The sequence below is a fragment of the Cucurbita maxima genome, unplaced genomic scaffold, assembly GCF_002738345.1.
Source record: "Cucurbita maxima cultivar Rimu unplaced genomic scaffold, Cmax_1.0 Cma_Scf00027, whole genome shotgun sequence".
Classification (NCBI taxonomy): domain Eukaryota; kingdom Viridiplantae; phylum Streptophyta; class Magnoliopsida; order Cucurbitales; family Cucurbitaceae; genus Cucurbita; species Cucurbita maxima.
Window position 1 is genome coordinate 3,266,351 of NW_019272043.1, and position 17,963 is coordinate 3,284,313.

Consider the following 17,963-nt stretch of genomic DNA (forward strand, 5'->3'; position numbering starts at 1 on the left):
CAAAATTTGCAATTATTTAACCAAAGAAAAAAAAAATTAAATGTTAATCTCTGCTGGCGTGTCGTCTGAGTCAGAAAGCTGACGTAATAAGGACTGACTCGGCAAGCCACGTGTACTTGATCCGTCGCAATCTTCTTGAATTTTGATTGGTTCACAATATCACATTCTCCCTCGTCAATCACCGTGGAAACGCCGCCGTTTTGCTACAGTCGGAAACGCCCTCAGTCCGAGCAGCAGAGCGGAGCAGACCCTTCGTTCTCCCATTTCCTTCATCTCACGCATGCTTTGATTCTCTGTCTCTGTCTCCATTGTCAAGTTCAACGAGAAAGCTCCTCATCGAGTTGAATTAAAATGTGAGTTGATTCCCTTTCGATCGGACCCTAAATCGTTGAAATCGGGGTTCTCTAACTCTGTTCTCACTTTCTTCTTCTGCTCGGATTGATCAAATTTGTTAGCCTCCGTTTTCCTCGAGGTCAGTTGTTGTTGTATGCACTTACTCGGCGGATTCTGTTCGGTTGTTTTATATTTCTTTCTGTTATGTAATCTTTGCTTCTGTGTGTTTGTGGAAATGCTCAGTGTTTGCTATACTTGAACGTACCATGGATGCGACCATCGACTTCTCCCATAATATCTCCGCCACTCCAAATGGTACCCTTTCCTCTTCCACAAATGGGGGTTTCTTTTTTTGGTTTCCCTCGTGGGTTGCGTGAATCCGGACTGTTTTTTCACGATGCTGATTCTTTTAGTGTTCTGGTTATTTCTAATCACTTGGTTATGTCTAGCGCAATGTTGCATGTTCTTTATGTCGATTTTTATTGCAGGGGTTGTGCTGTTCTTGTGTGAATATGACTTGTTTGGCAATGGTCTCGGTGGAAATTTTTTGTTGATGAACCCAGGACGTTAGAGAAGGGATATATGTGCGTGAAGTGTGAAGAATTGTTGAGTATGATCTGATATTGCTGTATCAGAATGTACGGTAAGGTTCTTCGAACAAACAAAATAATTGGGCATACTTTGTTGGTTTCAAGAGATTGAAGCACCTTTGTTTTGTAATTTATTTCATTCTTGGTTTTACAATCATGTGGAAGATCATGTTAGGCATTTGTTGTTTAAACTAGAATAATCTGTGGAAAAATAGTCATTGTTTTGTTGATGTAATGAATACCGGATATATTGTTTAGGAACTTTTGCTTTATATACTTCACACTTCAAGTTATAGCTTTATTTGATACTGATCTTATTTTCTTTCAATATAGCCTTTTTCGTCTAATATTTTCCTTTTCCTTTCTCCTGGTGCAATATTGTTGAATTTAGTTCTCTATTGTTTTTTTTTTTTAATGAGAAACACTTGAATTCAGTTTTTCTTTGCTAAGCCTGAATATGTGCCCATTGAAGGATGTTTGTTCTTATTCTGTTAAGTTCTTTGAATTGCTACTGTTAGATACCGATAATGTGCGATCCATTGTGGTCAGGACTGTATTACGAGAGACGTAAGAGACTAAAATTATCTACTGATGGAAAAGATTTCCCTGGCACCACCACCATTTCTGCCCAAAAATGTGACACACCGAGACAAAACAAAATGAAGAACTCGGCGAAAGTAATTGATTACTCTGATCCGTTTGCCATTAATAATTTGATCGATAGCTTGGATTGTGGTCAGTTTGGAAGTGTCACTAAAGAGATTGAAGTCCTTGTTTCGTCTAAGATGCAAATTTTAAGTCCTTACATTGCCAAGTATCCTACGCTGTCGAGTATGTTATTTGGTCTGGGGAGAAGTAAAGAGTGTACAGAGGCAATGGATCATCAAGCTTCCCAATTGGTTCATAATAATCTCATTGATTTGGAGGATGATTCTGCCATTGACGTTCGTGACAATGATGTTGAGAAATCACAATTGCCTATTGTAATAATTGATTCTGATGAGGAAGAAAGCTATGTTCCGAGGCGTATACATCCTTTTCAAGAGGTTGTTCTGCCTGGACCACCTGGACAAAGTCTCTTCAAGGACAAAGTGGTAGTGGTAAGCTTTCCAGACATCTATGTAACTGTAAATTTAAACATATATATGAAATTGAATATTGTGACACATCCACTGTTAAAAATAAATATAACCAACATATAACGGCCCAAGCCCACTGCTAGTAGATATTGTCCTCTTCGGGCTTTTCCTTTCGAGCTTCCCCTCAAGGTTTTTAAAACGTGTCTGCTAGAGAGGTTTTCACACCCTTATAAAGAATGCTTCGTCCTCCTCCCCAATCGATGTGGGATCTCACACAACATCTATCTAGTAGCTTCAATTTTTTTCTTTTTTAATAGAACAAGAATATTTAATTTGAAAAAAATTGATACAACCAAATTGTTAAGAGGACTATGCATTCTTAAGAACTTATGAAATGATAGGCAATTACGAGGATGAACTCCAACTACAATGCAGATTAGCAAAAGATGAAATCAGTTGGCTACCTCTCTACTCCAAAAAGTTTGGAGAATAGGCATTGAGGACATCATACCTAATTCCATATTGTTGTTGTTTGTTTGTGTTTTCCTTTTTCTCTCTTTCTTTTGGCAGAGCATGAAACAATTCCTAATCCATATTGTTGAAATTCTTCCAGAAGAAAATGCCAATTTTGTGTGGATCAGAAATGAAAGAGGCAATTGAGAGAACTTCAATCTGATAAGTAAATTTTTTTATGAAATAAAATCTTAAAGGATGAATACCAATCCGAACATCTTCCACAAGAAATTTCACCTCATAACCAATGAAAAATTTAGTTAATTCAGGCTTTTGGTACGTGTTCTAGAACTAATTCTGAATGTGGAATGAAAACTGATAGCATGATGGAAATTTCTACAACATTTTATAATCTCAATATCGTTCATTGATTACTCCTATTGATCAGTGTCTAAAAGCAGTGCCTTATGAAATTATATTATTGAAGTTTAGAGTTGAAGATAATTTATGTATGTTCTAAGGATGGATTTCTCTTGTTAGGGACGCCGGGCTTCAAATGGGGAGGAAGCAACTCCTATTGGTGAAAGTGAAACTATAAGTAAGAAAGACAGAGGTGTTTACGTCGGTATAGAAGAGGATGAGGACAGCGAACAGGCTAACAGTGAAGAAGATGGTCTTGAAGATATTTGGAACGATATGAAAATGGCATTGGAATGTTCCAAGGTATTGTTGTTATATATATAGGTCTCTGTGCCTGCAGTTTCCTTCAGTTCTGGTTTTTAGTCTGCAATGTATTAATTCCTAATTATAAACCCTTAGTTTCTAATGGAATGAGTGCAGCTTATTTGGGTTAATGTGCTAGTCTGTATATTGAATATTGCTGTAGCTTATCAAATATTGGTGATCTTTTTTTTACTTGTTTAAAGAAAGATCCTAGTTTTGTGCATGTTGTGTTAAAGTAGAATTTTACTCATTTATTGTCATTGCCCTTTTTAACAACTTAACTTGTTTTTGTAAAACTTATAATTCTTGCAATTCTAACTTCTTCTAGGACTTGGATGTCGCTATAGATTCATCATCTAATCAACAAACTACAGATGATACGGACTGTGATCATTCTTTTCTCTTGAAGGAGGATCTTGGTCATGTTTGTCGCATTTGTGGGGTTATTGGCAGAGGAATTGAGACCATTTTTGAGTTTCAGTACAACAAGGTTTGTGTCTCTGTTGCCGACTTATGTAGCTTATTGCATATTAGTGTGCTTACATGTAAAGTTAAACAGTTGAATGGTTTTGGCTCGCTCCTCATGTACTTGAGATAGGATTGTAATTCAAGGATCTCTGTTGAGGGTGATATTTTTATTAAAATTAGCAGGTTTGCAACATGGCATCTCAATTGTGTGAAAACCAAGTTTCCTTGCCTTTGTTATATGAACTTATACGTGCCAAAAGCGGGGCGGAATAATTTACATTGTGGTCCATAAGCTCGTGGGTAGCAGTTTTGTTGTCGCCCTCTGAATGTAGCATTGGTATATGTTGATTTTGAGTCTCAAATGTAACATCGAGGATGCGATAGATATATAATTGAATGAAGCTTTTATCGAGTTTATACTCGGATAATAAGCGCGAACAATTCGTGCGTTGGAAAAAGAAGTCACAACTACAATTTCCACACTACGAACAAAAGCTAGACCTGGATTTTCTTCGTTTTTTTTTTTGCTGTAATATTAAATTTTAAACTTGTCTGATTCCTTAAGAGCTTATTTGAATTGAATAGTAGATTGTTTTGTTAGTTTTTCACTAATTATAGGATCCTTATTAAATGTCACTGTCATGTCAAGTGATAGTAGGTTGTTTGTGAATTTGGATCGACATTACTAGCTATGTCATGTCGAGTGATATAATTTTGAAAAATCCTGAATAGTTTCTGATCTACATTTGTTATCAGCTCTATCATCTTCTGTGAACTTAATCTTGCAATGATTCATATTTCTTTTCCAGGGTAAGAAGAGCACAAGAACATACATGTCTGAATCTCGCAACAAAGATTTAGGTGACCTTGAAGTTAAAATTTCAGAAGATGATTTGACTGTAACTGAAATTTCTGCACACCCTAGGCATATGAAGCAAATGAAGCCTCATCAAATGGAAGGTTTCAATTTCCTTATAAGCAACTTGGTAACTGACAATCCTGGAGGCTGCATTTTGGCTCACGCTCCTGGATCTGGAAAAACCTTTATGATAATCAGTTTTATGCAAAGTTTTTTAGCCAAGTATCCACAGGCCAGACCATTGGTTGTGCTTCCCAAAGGAATCTTGGCTACATGGAAAAAAGAGTTTCAGATTTGGCAAGTGGAAGATATTCCACTCTATGATTTCTATTCTGTTAAAGCTGATAATAGGGCTCAACAGCTGACAGTACTGAATCAGTGGGTCGAGCACAAGAGTATTCTGTTCTTAGGATACAAACAATTTTCCACAATCGTCTGTGAGGTTGAAACCAATGCATCATCAACTGCATGTCAAAATATATTGCTCAAGGTTCCTACCATTCTTATTCTAGATGAGGGGCATACTCCAAGAAATGAGAACACTGATATTTTGCAAGCTCTTGCCAAAGTCAGAACTCCACGAAAAGTGGTTCTTTCTGGAACCCTTTATCAGAACCATGTTAAAGAGGTATTCAATATAGTGAATCTTGTTCGACCGAAGTTCATGAGATCCGAAACTTCTCGACCTATCATCAAGCGCATCATGTCAAGAGTGGATATACCTGGTGTGAGGAAGCAGTTCAAAACAGGTGTTGATTCTGCTTTTTATGATTTGGTGGAACATACACTTCAAAAGGATAAAGATTTCAGGAGGAAAGTGAGTGTCATCCATGATTTACGTGAAATGACCAGTAAGATTTTGCATTACTATAAAGGGGATTTTCTCGATGAGCTCCCTGGATTGGTCGACTTTACCGTGGTGTTGAATCTCACTTCTAAACAGAAGCACGAAGGAGAAAAAGTTAAAAAGTTCAATAGGAAGTTCAAAATAAGCTCTGCCGGCAGTGCTGTTTATTTACACCCAAAGTTGAATGTTTTCTCTGTGAATGCTGTTGTAACGGATGACAAAATAGATGAGGTCATTGATAAGCTGGACGTTAAAGATGGAGTGAAGGCAAAATTCTTTCTTAACATGCTGAATTTGTGTGCCACTACCGGGGAGAAGCTGCTGGTTTTCAGCCAATACCTGCTCCCTTTGAAATTCATGGAGAGATTGGTTGTGCAGAAGAAAGGTTGGAGTCCAGGAAAAGAAACCTTCATGATATCTGGTGAAACAACTTCTGAGCATCGGGAATGGTCGATGGAACGCTTCAACAACTCGCCCGATGCTCGAGTCTTCTTTGGTTCCATTAAGGCCTGTGGGGAAGGCATATCTCTAGTAGGGGCATCGCGTATCATTATTTTGGATGTTCATCTGAATCCATCAGTGACCCGCCAAGCAATTGGTCGTGCTTTCCGTCCTGGCCAAACTAAGAAAGTCTTTGCTTATAGATTGGTGGCTGCTGACTCTCCTGAAGAGGGGGATCATAGCGCTTGCTTCAAGAAGGAACTGATTGCTAAGATGTGGTTCGAGTGGAACGAGTATTGTGGCTATCATGACTTTGAAGTGACGACTGTTGACGTGAAAGATTGTGGCGATAATTTTCTAGAAACCCCACTTCTAAATCAAGATGTCAGAGTTCTGTACAGAAGGTCAGTATGCTTGATTTTCTCAGCTGAGCTACTTTCAATTCTAGAATTTCCTGACATTGCGTTCTTTACTCTTTTCAGGTAGACCCTGCATAATAATTGTCTGATCAAAGCCCTTCATAAGACCATTTTGATCCTTTTTCCTGTTTTTGTAAAGAGCATGGGCAAATAGCCATGGTGGTGTTAGTTGGCTTTCTTTATTGACTTGTATAGCATGACCACCGCCGTGCCTGAATATTGTTCACGGCAAATGGAGTTTGGAACCTCAACTAACTCCTCCTATAGATCCCACTGGTCTATAGGTTTTTTGGTAACAAAATCTTGGTACTGTTAATTCCAGTTACGGTTTGCCTTCTATGCTACCTATCTTTATAAGTTTGAATCAAGGAGCTACAGATTACACTTGGGGAGCTAAGAATGAAAGCACTTTTGAACTGAATGCGGGACTTCCAAATTGAAGGACTCAAAGGTAAAGCTCTATACCCATTATAATCTGTAGAATATTAGCTGAAGTTGTCTACTTACGTTGATTGCTTCCTTAGTTATTCGAGTAATGGATGCATGTTAAAACTGAAAAACCGGATTGAACCAACTGAATTGAGTCGGTTTGAAGCATATACATCTGAGTCAGTTTATCGAGATTCAAATCTTGGTCGAAAATATAATATTTTTATTGATTGAGCTATGCTCAAAGTGACTAATGTTTCTTAATAAGACTAGTACACTTATAAAAACACTTAAAAGATTACAATAAAATAGACAAAAAGCATAAAAATTGGAGATTTAAAAAGATATGTAATAGAAGGTTTAAATTCAAAATCACTTCACATTTATTCAAATGATGATATTTCCTGTGGAAATCAAAGTTTGGCAGTGACTGAATCATATGCAGACAGACGAAATATGGCTAACCTTCCAATCAACTACACATGATATATATAACAAATATGTTTTTTGCTGCTTTCCATATATCATATATGGAGGACACAAATCATTCTTTTTATCTGCAAGCAAGGAAATGCTACAAGGAACAGCCTATGTTCTATTGCAGAAAAATCTATGTTCCTTTGCTCCTTCATTGGGTACATATATATCATCAAGTATATGATGCAGACCAGCAATCTTGTACAGTTGCACTTTTACACAACAAAATCATGGTAAAGATGAGAAGGGCCGAACCTCGGTTGTGGGTTACCAGCGTTTACACATTCAAAATGGCCTGTGTCCCCAAGAGAAGACGCTGCAGCATTGTACATTTCGTCTCCTCTCATGGCTGCAAAACCATGTTGTGTCCCAGTGGGCATAGGTATGCCACCACCCTCACAATGCTGCAAGCCCAGTGTAAGCGATACCCCGCTAACTGCCCCGAACCTTCCCAGTTCAGACATGTGATAGGCAGCAGCGGCAGCCATAAACCTGTCACTTCCTGCCTGAGACTGGACAATTGCATCAGGAAAGAAATTAGAGTTATTTACATTAGGCCTTAGCTCCTCCCTCGACTTTACCAGCTCGTTTTGGGCTTCGATGTGAGCACCATTTTGGAAACTAGCTAGTCTGGTGGAACCTGAATTTCCAAGATTAGAGGCTTGATCGGATTTTAAGTCGATAATGTCTCCAGTGCTACATCTTTCGGTGGCTGTTGAACTTGTACTTTGTTGCAGATCCTCCTCCTTATTATCCTCAAAGGTCCTGTTATCTCCTTTTGTTCCCTTGCCAACATTTTCAGATGATGATATAGAGTCCATTTCTGCACTGCCTGCCTCTTCCTTGTACATTTCCTCTACCATAGGTTTCCAAAGACGCACGCGTGCATTGATAAACCAATTAGAGACCTGCACAAGCCCATCGACGACATCAAATTTAATATCGGTACACATGACAGTACAACAAAACTCGAGGTAAATATAGACAATGTGGAGAAATAAAATGTGAAGATGATTTTGGAGCTAAATCGTCAGCCTCCACGACATGTACCTACTTCCAGCTGACACATCTTTTCAGACATACAAGGTTTGGTCTTCTCCAACATATCAAACAAATTGATTCAAAATATTATCCAAAATCTTTCTAGTGCCATGTTTCTACTTCCCCAGTTATGGAGTTTTTACCTGACTTCTAGTCAATCCTGTTTGCCTTGCCAACATGATCTTATCAGAGTCCTTTGGATACCTGGAAATGTAGTACTAGGTTTAATTTTGGTTCAACAGAGAGAACATAAAACGAAATACTAATGTTCGAGACTTACGGATGAAGGAAATGCTCGAACAGCCAAGCACGAAGAATCGAAACAGAGTTCTCAGGCAACCCTCTTTGAGGCCTCCATGCATGCTGCTGTATCATACCAAGCTGCTGAAGAGCCCTTTGTTGCCTTAACTGCTGGTCGACGTACCGGAGTCGGGTGATTCCAACCCCTTTGTCATTTCCAGAATTCTCATGCTCTCCCAGGCTTTTACGGGTAGCTCGAACTTGACCAGCTATTGCATCCCGCAAGCACCGAAAATGACGAGATATAGTCTGGAGTGCAAGTGCAGTATATGGCTTAGACGCCCCACATCCTGCTATAACATCAAATGATGATACCACAATCTGCATTTGGTGGTAATATTGATTGTACCTTCTATCAACCTACAAAACAAGATCACCAGTTCACCTTGAGCTCGTACTTCGGAATAAGTCGGTGTCACAAACTATTACAACGGAAAACTGAATCGAATGTGTTCATCTAATCTAGAGAATATAAGAGAGTATATTACCTCATCCAACATGTATAAAAGCTTTGTCAACTTGTTCTGCAAATCTTGCTTTTCAGCATGAGAGAGCTCACAAGTTGAATTGCTTCCAGTTTCTTGAGGGATCGAAGACGCTCCGCTTGCAGTGACCATCGAACCGTCGTTTTTGGTTCCTGCATCACCATTCTTTCCACTTCTAGTTTCATGCTCATGTGAGCTCTGGTTTCTCTCATTATTAGGTCGCTTCAAAGCTTTCCTGACATTAACAGCTTCATCAAGGAGTTGTTGTGCTGCCTTAAGGTACTTCGAGTTCGGCATCGTTCTCGCAATTGTAGACATCATACTGTATTGAGATAATCCCCCCTTTGTCAACTGCTCATCTCTAGAACTGCCATTTCTGCAGCCATCGTCGCTTGAACTAGTTGGATTCGGACTCAAGAACGAAGCTAAACCCATATCCGAATTCCTATAAGGAATTGAAGGCATTTGAATTCCAGATGGAATTTGTGTACTAAGAGTAAGGGATAACCCCTGACCCTGCAAATTCTGCCCACCATGAAGAACATTGGTCGGGCCACGCATCGAGCTCGCACCAACCATTTCACTCCTTCCCTCTCCTCTCCATGTATTGAAATCATGCTCAGCAATCTCCGAACCACCGAGATTCGACAAAAACTCCTGCTGTTGTTGGCTCGTTCCCGCTGCTCCAACCGACGTTATCTGACCACAACCATTGTCTCCCTGTGAAGGACATGAATCCATGTACATCCCAGAATTATGCATCATCATATTCCGGGGAAGAATCGACGAGTCTTCATACGAACCGATCAAAGCTCCTCTCGAGTAGAGGATAGGAGTAGCATCCCTTCCATTACTCGAACTAGAATAGTAAGTAGCCATAGATTTTCCCTCTCAATTCAGAACTTAGTGGTGAAACCAAGTAGTGTAGTCACCTAACACAATTTTCAGCCATCAATGAATCAAAGCTCACTTGAATACCAACAAACAACAAAAAACAAAACTCAACCAATCGAAAATTTCTAGGGTTCTTAATTCCACAGTTCTTCACAAAAAATTTCTCGAAGCCCACAAGAACAATCATAAGAAAAAAACGAAAACAAACAAAGAAACAACATAGAGCTACTCATAACCTGCATGCAGAACTGATTACTCAAGCAGAGTGTAGTAAGCATATTGAGAGAGACTAAGAATAGAATATTTTAAGTTCATAGATGAATAAAGAAAGAAAAGTATAGATTAAGATAATATAAATACCCAGAAATCCGCGACGGTTGCCGCCGTGGAAGGGAACAAAAAAGCTCGAAAACAGCACCCGATCGGCGGAGCATAAAATCTGAATCCCAAGTAAATCCCAAATACCAACAAAACACCAAATCTTACTTTTCATGGAAGAATTCCAAACACCAGAAAGAACACAAGAACATCAATGGACTTAAAGAAAGAACAGGGGCGGAAAATCCAGAACAATCAACAGAAGAAAAGCGAGACAGAGAGAGAGAAGTGTATGGACTTCGATTTTGAAGACGATCTAAAAATTTAAAACCATACGATTCTTATCTATAATTTGCATCATTTCCCACGTGAGAGTAACACCGATTTTTTTCTTGATTTCTCTCTCTAAATGATGACTTTAATTCCCTTTTCTCCATCCCCCAAAAAAGACGCCTCTCTTTTTGTGGCTGTGGATTGCTTTTATTTGCTCCTCTGCTTGAACAAATTCAAATCCCCGCTGTTTCTTCTTCGTCTTCCGCGTCTTCTTCCTGGCCGATAACGCCGCGTTTGGTTAAGAAGCTTAATCCCTAACTACCAGTTGGTGGACGGACCTATGGCTTCTTCTTCTTCTACTTCTTCTTCTTAAACCCCAAAAAACCCTTTCTCTCTCTAGCCTTCCCTTTCTTTCTCTCTCATCCCATGAGCATGGAGGCTCTGGTTTTTTACTGCTCCATACATTATTTATTTATTCATTTTATTTTTTATTTTGTTTTTTTAAGAGGGAAAAATTTTAATTGGTTCCAAGCAATCGTTGGTTTGGTGCTCGTATCACTCTATTTGTCATTTTGTTCCAACTATTCTGCTTTTGCATTTGTGGTCCTACTTTTTAATGTATTTATATTTCTACCCCTCAAATATTTCCCTTTTTTTCTTTTTCTTTTTTTACAATTAAGAAAAAAAAATCTTGTGGGTGGGTTTTTCTAAAATATCTCTTTCATTTATTGTCTTATTAAATTAAGTGCGAATATAATATTTCTAAACGTTCAAAATGAGAAACAAAACCTAAGTGAGATTAAAAGTCTGATATGTTCACAAACAGTTTAAATGCGATAGATACTAATCATCATTTTAGTAAATTATTGTCTTATAAACGGTTGATCAGATGTGAGCTCATTCTCATAAAGATTCCTCATGTATTAGTAGCTGTTTCAGCTATTGTTTCCCTCCCAAAAACGTGTTCTTACCCGTTATTCATCTGTCTATCACTCACCCCCCTTTCAACTTGTATGTGCTAAGCATATTGGTAATTGATTTTTATAATGGTAAATATAATTAGAGAATTTATTCCTTATTTGAGTGTTATTGAATTAATGATAGTAGTTGGTTTACATTAATTGTGTGTAATAATAGTAATTGTTTCTCTTTGTTATATTAATTAACGAGATGAAATCAATTAATTAAGTACTATGTTAATTATTATGCTATCATTTATATTGATAATTTATTATTTATTTTATTTTATGGTTCTATTTATATACGAACACTCGAGTAACTACGGGCATTTATATGACTTAATAATCCGAATGAACTCGAGTTACTAAACCCAAATTATAAAGGTTCGACTAATATTTGGGTTGGGTTAAATTTTTTTTGGTCGAGTCAACCGCGCACAATTCAACTCTACGCATTTTTTAAAATATAAAAATAATAAAATTTGCAAGAATATAACCCAAACATCTCACATGTAATTACACTTTTACATAAAGTCATAAAATAATTCTTTATTAAATAAAATTTATTTAAATTTTACTATAATTCGACCTAATTTTTTTTTTTCACTAATTTTGTAAAAAATTGCTAAATTTAACATAAATTAGTTCACCTTTGTTTCATTATAAATTTGTGAAATATTTGTTATTATCTTTATTTTAAATATTTTGTTGTTATTATCTCGATTTTAGTTTGATCTTAATTTGAAGGCTAAAAATATATTTATACGATTATATAACATATAAATGTGTACTAACCCAATCACATAAATTTGATTTTTTTTTATCTTATTAATTTAGAGTTTAATTCGATATTTGATGTTCCTGTATCTATTATAACATGATCACGTTACTTACTTGTCTTGAATTATTTCTAGGAGGGAATATTTTTCCAAAGATCAACCCAAATTTTTTTCAACATGTTTTGTGTTTGTACTCACATGGTTCATAGGAAAATTCTCAGAATGTCAGTAAACATAGGATTGCTCCGAGCCAAACACGAGCCCTCTTCTTAACCATAATTCTCACGTGAATGTGGTTTCGTTTCATTCATATACCTCTATTTTACTGGAACATAAAAATGTTATAATTTTTATAATATAAGATCGTTTCGTGTATTTTTCAATATATAAAAAAAATAATTATATTACCTACCTTAGGTTATAATGAAAAATGTATATTATTTTCCTTTCTTCTTTTGGGTAGTGGAACAAAGCTGCATGGCAACAAAGAATTGCATCCTATGCCAAAATGGACCCACCTTTAAATATTATTCTATAAATTAATTTTTTAAAAACAAAAAAATTAAATATTTGAATAAAAAAAAATATTGGTTTCAAATTAAATTAAAATTTATTAAACGAAGTTGGAGTAAATAAATTATTATTTTATAAGATAATACTCATAAAATATAGTTATTTGATAATATAATTTACAAGATTCACCCATCATCATTTGATTAACTTTAATTAAATAATTGAAATGTTAATTATTGATTAGGATGAATAATTAAGAAAAGCAAAAGGCAAAACTTTGATTAATTAAGAAAAGAGAGTGGTTAGTTAATGAAATCACCATTTTAATTTTAAACAAACATTTGGTGGATTAGGCCATTTTGCCCAACACAACATTATCCTTTGATTTTGTTCTAAGACAAATCCACGTCATGATTGTTTCATTAAACTAACCAAAAAAACAACTTTGATGGCTTAATTAGCAACTAATTCAATGATGTATCACTCCGCCTAAGATTTGAGTCGGGATTCAAAATCTATATAGCTAACAACTCTAACATATCTCGATACATAGTCTGTCATGCATTGAGTTCTTCCTTTTTGTCTATTTTTGTGAGATCCCACATGGTTCGGAGAGGGGAACAAATATTTATTTTCCTTAGCATATGCGTTTTAAAACGGTGAGGCTGATTGTACTACGTAACGAGTCAAAGTGAACAATATTTACTAGCAATTGGTTGGGCCTGTTACAAATGGTATTAGAGCCAGACACCAAGCGATGTACTAGTGAGAACGTTGGGCTCCTAAAGGTGTGGATCGTGAGATTTCACATTTGTTGGAGATGGGAACGAAACATTTCTTATAAGGGTGTGAAAACTTCTTAGAAAGTCATACATTACGGGTCAAAGTAGACAATATATATTAGTGGTGGCTTTGAGTTGTTATGGTTTTCAATATGTTTTCATGTTGCTTAAACACACCCCTTCAATAACATGTATAGTCCACCGACCCAACCGACCCATTTTTCTTTCGATATCTAATTCTTTTTCTTATGTGCTAGTGGAGAAAAGGAAGTAGGAGACGAACTCTTCAAGCTACCCTAAAAACGAGTTGGATCTATCGAATGAGATCCGGGCGATGTGATTGAGAGGTATGAGTTGATTAGATATAGGGAAGTTGAGACAATTCGTCCCTAACGGACCTTTACTTAATTAAATTTGATTACTCGTGTACCAAACACTACTTAAAACGAGATGATCCAACGTTATGGTTCAAGAAACTTTCAGCTAAATTATTGCTGGTATGACATTTCTTCATTGGACAGATTGTCCTCAACTTGGTCTCTTTTTCTTCTTTTATCTCTTTTCAAAAAAGGAAAGAACGTGTCCGATCAATCTCGTAGTGTTTGTAGTTAGCAATTCGTTATCAACTCGAAAGAAGGCAACTTTTGCAAAAGAGGGTTTTACAATCTTTTTCTTCAAAGGAATGCAACTTTGTATGAAGAGCCTCTTTCAAATCTTTTTTTTGATAGTCCTTTCAAGGGAGGGGTCCCTTTTGCAATAAGGGATGGTGGGTTTGACTTGCATAGTTGCATTATAGCATTCTTTTTATAAACCTTTGAAGGGTCGGGTCGGGTCGAAAAAACCAATCCAATAGAGTTCTCTATTTTTGGGTTAGGCTGGATTGTCGGGTATTCTTTTAATTAATTTAAATTTCAAACATTACAAGTCACAACACATCACTAACGTTCGTTGCAAACGTTAAATATTCTTAATCTTATAAATATATATATATATATATATATATATATATATATATATTCCAATAAATTGGAGTAGAAATTAAAATAAAATCACAAAAAATACATAGGAAATTTGAAATAACTTCGAAGGGAAAAGGAAAACTGAGGGAACTGTAAATGCAAAATGTCAGAAACGTCCTAATTATCAGCCAATGAACACGCAAAGACAGTGGTAATAAAGAGGTAAATGGAAGGGCAAAAAGGGAATATGAAGAAAGCTGCTCGGGGCAGCGAACAGAGTAAGGGGCAGAGCACAGCCGCTGCCCGTGCAGCTGCCGTTCTCAGGTAGCAGAACAGAACCTTTGACAGACACAGTAACGTAACGTAGGGATTCGCGAAAAAGAAAACAAAAAATAATCCAAGCCTTAGATATGAAATAGAGGGCTGTGATTGGAGCGTGGAAGTCAGTTGCTAAGAAAGCGCGTGGAGGAAATAAGTTTGTACGTAATTATGAGTATTGTGGATTAAATTATATAAAAAAGAATAATAATTAAAAAATATTACTAAGATTCGCTTTTTTATTTTATTAGTCTGACAGGAAACAGCGAATCGTTCTGATCGGACACTTTGGGTTGATTTGTGTACTTTGATGATCCCTCCTTTCCTTTTATCATTCCCTCTCACTCCTTTTTTTTTAATCAATAAATAATACTAATAATATATATATATATATATATATATATATATATATTTCTCTAATTCTTCTTAAAAAATAATTAAAAATAATTGTAATTTGCTAAATTAATTAAAATAAAAAAAAAATATACGAACTTGTAAAAGGCAACATTTTTACACGGTAATGGTTTTGCTCTGGGCTTACCAAAACGTTTCAATTTAATGGAGATAGTATTTCATTCCATAAACTCTCTTTCATCGAGCCTCGACTCCTTTTTCTTTTGGAGTTTTAGTTATTGTTTTCTATGCTTTCGAGGCGGGAGGCTTGCCTCCTCTTTCTTTTGGAGTCTTTTGTTCGACATTTGAGGATTCTATTGATCAAGTTAGATGAACACTACTCTTCACAATGGTATGATATTGTTCACTTTGAACATAGGCTCTCATGTCTTTGCTCTAAGCTTCTGAAAAGGTCTCAATCCAATAGAGATAATATTCCTTGATTATAAACCCATGATCATTCTCTAAATACGGGGACTGGGACTTTCATCATCCAACATTTATAACACCTCTAAACTCTTAAATTTATTTTTATAAAATAACGTTACTAAAATAGGAACCTTTCAAAAGTTTCATTAATATTATTAATTTTTTTAAAACTTCAAAAACACTTAAAAAAAATTAATTAAAAAATACACCTACTTTTCGTACCACATTTTAAAAAGTAATATAAAAAAGTTTAGAGATAATCTATAAAATATCAATGAACATTTTTTTGTCCATATATTGACGATAAGAATTTTTTTGAATTTTTTTATAAAGATATAAAGTTTTATTGTTACTTTCAAAATTACATTAATATTTGTTAAACCTAATAAACTTTTAAAAGTATTTTTTAAATAAAGCATTAATAATTTTCATTCAAAATTAACTCGCACTCTTAAAAAATAATATTTGGTCATATGACTTTAGATAGTGAAGAATGAAGTTTTAATTAATTATAAATCCTAAAAAATAATTGGAGGTATTAATTTCAACATTTATTTAGGTTAAAAATTAATTATTCAGTTCAGTACAAAGGTAATTCAGAACAGTATTTTTTTTAATAGTAAAAAAGTAATTAAATCCGATCAGGATGAACTGTTCCCAATTTTACCTTTACAAGCATTTTTTTTCAAACAACTGTGCCGCGGGTCTCTTTCACAAAACTCAACAGCAAATCATTTCTCGCCACGTGAAAGCCCTTGGTCGTCTGTCACAGTAACCTATGTTATTAAATCATTACCTGACCCAATTTATTCATTTTTCATAATTGAAATTTAAGTTCCTAAAAAAGATGAAAAACATTAATAAATTAATAAAATAAATAGAAATATAGTTATTGCACCACGTGGACGGTTGTGATTAAGGACTGGGTATATTGCAATTTATTTTTTATTTTTTGGATTTATATATAAAGGAATAATTTCATTATATAGTGGGCCGCGGGGTCCACGAACCAATGGATTAGATATCATGGGGGCATCAAAAACCCACTCCCAATCTAAAAATAAAAAAATAAAAAATAATAATAAAAAAGCTGCTTTATAAATGACGTCAGCTATGGGCCCCACTATCACGACCGTGGGCCCCACCTTCCTTGTGTTCGTTTTTTTTCTTGCTTCATCTGACGGCGAACTGAACAGTTGAACTGCCACGTGGGAAATTTGATGGACAAGTTAAAATTTTAAATTAATAATTTTTTAGCGCGTGATGAAGATTTTTAAAATCCATATTTATGTATTTATTTTTAATTTATGTCAATTATCCAAATTAATCAATTTCCACAGCTAACTTAAATTAATCAATAAATAAAAAGAAAACGCTTTATCGAACGTGAAAAGGGAATATAAGTTGGTTAGAGAACCTGTTGGTCAAAGGAAATGAGAGATCCTAATGTCGAGACGGACTCGTATAGAGAGAGAGTGTCACGTACGGTTCTATTGAGAAGAATGTAATACCAAGTCAAGTCCTCGATCTCGAGCTTGTAGTTCCCATTTGTAAGGGAGAGGAGTGCTGAAACTTAGCTCAACGTGCACATATATCTCACTCGGGATTGAATGGGTGCTTGCCCAACACGACTCTTGGGTAGGTTCCAAATCCCATCCATAACCCTAAACGTAGGATATAATTAAATAATAATAATAATAAGAATAAAATATTTAACTAAACCTTTTATTTAAATATATAATGATATTTAACTTGATAATTAAAAGTATTTTGTTTAATTTTCAATGCATTTTTCAAAAATAGATATAAAATTAAAAAATATATTAATTCATTAATAAGCAGTGCTAGTATCTAGTTTACGAGGCCTATATGGGCTTCGAGATTCAAATTTGGGCTTGGGCCCAATTAGTAGGACTTCGAAAGTGACAAGCTTAGCATTTTAATAAATTAAAAATTGTAATTTTTTAATTATCATCTCTTTATAATATTTTATATAGACTCATTTCAATATTTACAATAAAAAAAAAACAAAATATTTAATTTATGCAAATAAAAATTAAAACAAAATCAATAACAAGCCGCTAGTATTTTAATGTATTTTGTTGATTTATAGGTATAACTTTATCAAATTTCACCTCTAAACATTAATTTAACACAAATTTTAATTTCATCAAATTTGTAACATAATAATTAGAATATATCTATTTAAACTATTAAAATTTTCTGCTCGTATAAATAATAAATGAGGAAGAAAGTGAAGAGAAAATTTTCTCTATTAGCTAAACATAATATTCCCGGTTTATATCCGGACCCATGAAAATCTCTATAACACATATTATTAAGGTGGGGCAGACCTCGTTATCATTTTTTTTTTCAAATCTTGACCAGTAACCTCAATAGTG

General features: G+C 35.2%; 2 protein-coding genes across 2 annotated transcripts; one reads left to right on the plus strand and one right to left on the minus strand.

Moving 5' to 3' along the window:
• The first annotated feature begins 184 nt into the window (after positions 1 to 184).
• On the plus strand, positions 185 to 6,552 carry LOC111499891 (protein CHROMATIN REMODELING 35-like). Its single transcript, XM_023151610.1, has 8 exons — positions 185 to 472; positions 577 to 648; positions 822 to 976; positions 1,473 to 2,023; positions 2,996 to 3,178; positions 3,507 to 3,668; positions 4,456 to 6,197; positions 6,276 to 6,552. The coding sequence occupies exons 3-8, from the start codon at positions 970 to 972 to the stop codon at positions 6,277 to 6,279; spliced, it is 2,649 nt and encodes an 882-aa protein (XP_023007378.1). The 5' UTR covers positions 185 to 472; positions 577 to 648; positions 822 to 969; the 3' UTR covers positions 6,280 to 6,552.
• A 544-nt stretch (positions 6,553 to 7,096) lies between these two features.
• LOC111499562 (BEL1-like homeodomain protein 7) lies at positions 7,097 to 10,854 on the minus strand. The gene is made up of 6 exons (XM_023151151.1): positions 10,493 to 10,854; positions 10,199 to 10,277; positions 8,948 to 9,876; positions 8,440 to 8,819; positions 8,303 to 8,363; positions 7,097 to 8,026 (listed from the first exon to the last, which is right to left on the minus strand). Exons 3-6 carry the CDS (start codon positions 9,821 to 9,823, stop codon positions 7,334 to 7,336), a joined length of 2,010 nt encoding a protein of 669 aa, XP_023006919.1. The 5' UTR covers positions 9,824 to 9,876; positions 10,199 to 10,277; positions 10,493 to 10,854; the 3' UTR covers positions 7,097 to 7,333.
• Between the last annotated feature and the right edge of the window lie 7,109 nt (positions 10,855 to 17,963).

Bases quoted from the DNA above. Each gene is read 5' to 3' on its own strand.
- LOC111499891 (XM_023151610.1), top strand. The intron at 2,024-2,995 runs GTAAGCTTTCCA...TTCTCTTGTTAG, and splicing joins TCAAGGACAAAGTGGTAGTG to GGACGCCGGGCTTCAAATGG. The intron at 3,669-4,455 runs GTTTGTGTCTCT...TTTCTTTTCCAG, and splicing joins TTGAGTTTCAGTACAACAAG to GGTAAGAAGAGCACAAGAAC.
- LOC111499562 (XM_023151151.1), bottom strand. From the start codon at position 9,823: ATGGCTACTTACTATTCTAGTTCGAGTAATGGAAGGGATGCTACTCCT. The intron at 8,820-8,947 runs GTAATATACTCT...CTTGTTTTGTAG, and splicing joins TTTTATACATGTTGGATGAG to GTTGATAGAAGGTACAATCA. The intron at 8,364-8,439 runs GTAAGTCTCGAA...CTACATTTCCAG, and splicing joins TTCGAGCATTTCCTTCATCC to GTATCCAAAGGACTCTGATA.